This window comes from Phyllobates terribilis, unplaced genomic scaffold, assembly GCF_046119375.1.
Source record: "Phyllobates terribilis strain yellow unplaced genomic scaffold, ASM4611937v1 Scaffold_1__5_contigs__length_1240528914, whole genome shotgun sequence".
Lineage (NCBI taxonomy): Eukaryota > Metazoa > Chordata > Amphibia > Anura > Dendrobatidae > Phyllobates > Phyllobates terribilis.
In genome coordinates, this window is record NW_027362761.1 from 748,364,352 (window position 1) to 748,368,926 (window position 4,575).

The window sequence follows — 4,575 nt, forward strand, 5'->3', positions numbered from 1 at the left end:
CACAGACAGGAATTGATGTCACTGTTCCAGCAGACTGTGATTAGCTGCAGCGGTCAGGTGATTTTAGCAGTGTGACCTCAGATGTTTGAAGCTGCTCAAAGTCACCTGACCACAACAGCCAATTACAGGCCACAGCTTCCTTATAAAGGCCTAATTGGAAGAGAAAGGAATTTCTAACACTGTCCTTTACAATGGTGAATGGCTAGGCACGGGATAAGCTGCCTGAGTAGACCAGGTCCGTCTTCCCTCTATATACGTCCACACACAAAGGAAGCCACTCACTTGTCCCCGCTCTGACGAGCGCCACTCCCTGTCCACGTGTCTAAAAATAACCTGTGACGTCTCTGGGCTCAGGGAGCTCTTTAGTGAAGCGCCGACGTCAGCGACACGTGACGTGAAGACGACTTATCATTGGACGAGCGGAGCTTTCAGCGGCTAATTAGTTAACCAATGACATCAGCCCAGTGTGCATCACTACAGGGTTCAGCCCGCCCACAATCTCAACCAGGGAACGGCTAACGTCATATCGGACCAATCAGAAGACAGCTAAGTGACATAATGTCCGAGGGAACATTATATAAGGAAGTACGGGCGGCGGCGCCGCGGCTTATGAGCGCTCGCTACTTGCTGCGCTTCTCAGCGTTACTACGGAAGTGGCACTCACTCCTAAAGTTACCCGGTCACCCTGGCGGAGCTGATCTGCGGACACCGCCTGCCCAGTAGTGCCACCTGGAAAAGACTTTGGCGGAGCTGACCTGTGGGCACCGACTGCTCCGTGGTAGGACCTGGCAGAGCTGATCTCTGGGCACCTCCTGTCCCGTGGAGCCACCTGGTAAAGACCCTGTTACAGCTGATCTGTGGGCACCTCCTGTCCCGTGGAGCCACCTGGTAAAGACCCTGTTACAGCTGATCTGTGGGCACCTCCTGTCCCGTGGAGCCACCTGGTAAAGACCCTGTTACAGCTGATCAGTGGCACCACCTAGTAAAGACTCTGGCAGAGCTTATCTGTGGGCACCGCCTGTCCCGTGGTGTAGACAAAAGCTGACTGCCTCTTAAAGGGGAACTAACACTACAAGAACAAAGGAGCAGATTCCTAAGTAACTTCCACTTGGAGTTCAGGGCACGCCTACAGAAGACCCTTTTTGCTTTAAGCTTGTACCCACAGAGGTCGGATGGGGTGTAAGTAGCTGAACCCCACACTCTTCTTCCTAAGACTGTCCTATGGTATAATGGAAATACCCTTCTACCATGATGAGGTGTTGAATTTGCATCAGTTTTCCAGCTTCTACACTGCAGCCACCATGATGAAGAAAGACCTGAACCTCAACCTGACCGAGCAGGTAGTAAATAGCCTGAAGCCTCTACGTGATTCTGATGGCCTGCTGACCTCCCCTGATCTGGGACTCTTGAAGCTAGCTTCTCCAGAACTTGAGAGGCTCATCATTCAGTCCAATGGCCTGGTCACTACCACACCGACCACCAGCCAATTCATCTACCCAAAGGTGGCCAGCGAAGAACAGGAGTTTGCGGAAGGATTTGTGAAAGCACTGGAAGATCTTCACAAACAAAACCAAGTTGGGATGCCAAATGCAGTGGATTTGAGCTCTGTACCTGCTGGTTCCAATCTCCAGCCTCCCCCACCAGCTGATGCCCCTGTGTATGCCAATCTCAGTAGCTACTCAAGTGGATCAATGGGCACCACTGTTAACTACAGCACAGAAACTGTGCCATTTCCACCTCCACCATCAGGCTTGTCACAGCAGTCTGTGGCCCCACCAACTAGATTACAGATTCTGAAGGATGAACCTCAAATTGTGCCAGAAGTAGCAAGTTTTGGAGACAGTCCACCAATGTCTCCAATTAATATGGACACTCAGGAAAGAATAAAGGCTGAGAGAAAGAGGTTAAGAAACAGAATAGCAGCTTCTAAGTGCAGGAAGAGGAAATTAGAGAGGATCTCTAGACTGGAGGAGAAAGTAAAAAGCCTTAAAACTCAAAATACAGAGTTGGCATCTACTGCGAACCTGCTGAGGGAACAGGTGGCCCAGCTGAAGCAGAAGGTCATGAGTCATGTCAACAGTGGTTGCCAGCTTCTTCCTCAGCAAGTCCAAGCTTATTAAAGCTTGGCATGTGTCCAGTTTCTCTTTTTATGCCTACTGATAAACTTCATTCCAGAAGAGGAATCATCGGCCCAACCAAAGACACTTGTCTTGTTTGTTGTGACACCATTGATAGCCATTGTCCAAGACACAGTGACATTGTGAAGCTGGTTAGTTTCTGGAGGCAAAGCTCAGATAATGTCCAGTGGTTAAAAAAATGCTTCAGTTTACATTGTAGAAAAGGACTTATTTTTAGGAGATCATTTGTAGTTTTATACATGAGGGCAGATATGGATCTGGAGTGCCTGAGCGAAGCAGAGTTAATTCTGGAGGGTATAGTCATGGGGGCACATCTCCCTCCTCCAGGACCCACGTTTACACCACATAGAAGTTGTTTATTCATAAAAGATGTTCTAGACAAACTTGGTTTCCTCTGAATATACCAAGTGCAATTAGTGCTGGTTGCATATTTACTGCCTTAAATGTTTACAAGGTCTTGAGCAGGGAGAAGAGGGGGCATTCCTCTGCGTTTCTTTTAACCTCTTTCTTGCCAGATGGTTTGACATTGCAGGCTACTCCATTGGAGTAGTGTCTAGGTGTGTCACGCTTGCACACCAGATTGTAAAATAATGTAAATGTAACATTTTACAGATGGTTTTGTTTGAAGTGTTTGATTCTACTTGCTATATTTATGTTATACTGGGAACAATGTTTTTAACCTTTTTTTGTACTACACATTCCAGTATATCCAGTACTTTAGTGTTCTTATGTACAATAAAGTATGGTGGAAATGATAGTATGGATATTTTTTTGTTCTATGGTTTTGATGGAAGGACAGTTGTATGTTCTGCATGAAACTTGCGTAACAATGTGCATTTGTTTTTTTTCTCCCTTTGGTCTATATTACTGTGGTGAGTGTGTGTGTAGATCATATACTGATTTGTATAGTGTGTATTTTTCTATACATTCTACACTGTGTGTGTTCGGATATATATCTGTTGTATAGTGTGTGGTTACGTGTTTTCTTTGGAGTGCCTATAATTATCTCTGAACTCATAAACATGAAACCTATAATTAGGTTTGAAGCCTAAAATAATAGAAACTTGATCTTCACTTACTCACTTACTTTGCCCAAGCAAAATGTAAGCAGATTAGAGCAATGTACAGGTAAAAATCCCTGATTAGATGATGGTTTCCAGGCTGTGGAACATGCAGTAACTTGTTTCTCTATATATTAAAGACGTGTGAAGCTAATGTAGACATAAAAAATGCTATATTGTGAGTGAGTCTATGTCTCAATAAGGCTCTGTTTTAACTACATTTGGGGCACACAATTGAGGTTAACCTTAAAAAATGATACTTATATGCATGCAACGCTACATATGGAATGAACTTTATTTTCAGTGTTGTCTAAACTATAGCCAGAAAAAAATGCACAATGGTTCTCCAAGAATAAAACTACCCCTCTAGTGCCACCTAAAGGCAGCAACACTGTAAGGCATGTCCAGCCCTAGAGCTGTAAAACCTAATTGAAGTCATCATCCAAATCAGAGACGCCCATCTAAAGACAGCACAGTTTTATGGTGATTGCGCCTCATCAGTACAGAATATGAGGGTTATGGTGGCTTGTGAGACGTTTGTGAAGTGGTGAATGGAAGGTACAAATTCTACCTCCAGAGATTTAGCTGTCACGTGTACATAAGAACATTATTTGACATGTGTTTCGTCCAAACTTGGTTCTCTAAGTGTTCATAGAAGGATTTGTTATTATGTCTAATATAAGAAGGTAAGGGGGGTCCAAAATCAAAAGTTATTGCCTATTCTTAGAATAGGGGATAACTTTCTGATTGCAGAAGGTTCTACCTGTGGAACCCCCACCGATCCAAAGAACGAGGTTCTATATAGCCCCTTCTTTAGCGGAGCAAAGGTGCCCATGCTCCGCCTCCTTTTTACTCACTGTACAAGGGACTGCCAAAAGTATAGCTCTGTTCCATTTAAGATGGGGCTCTGTACAGCCCCTTTCTCTGGGTTCCAGAAACTCATTCTTGGGGTCACACGGTGTCTTAGATATCAGGCCCTTAACAATCAGCAAGTTCTCCTCTATCTTTAGGATAGGGGATAACTTGTGATTTTAGCCAAACCTCTTCAATAAATAGTTTGGTGTATCTGATGTGAAGCAGTTTCTACAAGGTGTATATTTAAAGGAGTTGTCTGGCCTTATGGTACAAATATGCAGTCACTCTGACAGCAGACTTTTAAATCCTCACATCATGCACACTGCATGCTGTGTGGATTCTCTGGTGCTGGGTGGTGGTGGTCATGTGCCCACAATATGCGATTTTCATACTTCCTGCCATATTCAGACTAGACGTGTCCGGCCTTGCTCAATACACTTGCATTGAACGAGGCAGCACACACCTAGTCTTCACGTGACTGCATATATGCAAAACGTATAATTGCGGTCACGCGCCCCCAC

General features: G+C 44.8%; 1 protein-coding gene across 1 annotated transcript; it reads left to right on the forward strand.

Annotated features, from left to right (window-relative positions):
- Positions 1-558: 558 nt before the first annotated feature.
- Positions 559-2,895, forward strand: JUND (JunD proto-oncogene, AP-1 transcription factor subunit). The gene has a single exon (XM_073636871.1). It carries the CDS (start codon positions 1,230-1,232, stop codon positions 2,118-2,120), a length of 891 nt encoding a protein of 296 aa, XP_073492972.1. The 5' UTR covers positions 559-1,229; the 3' UTR covers positions 2,121-2,895.
- The last annotated feature ends 1,680 nt before the right edge of the window (positions 2,896-4,575 follow it).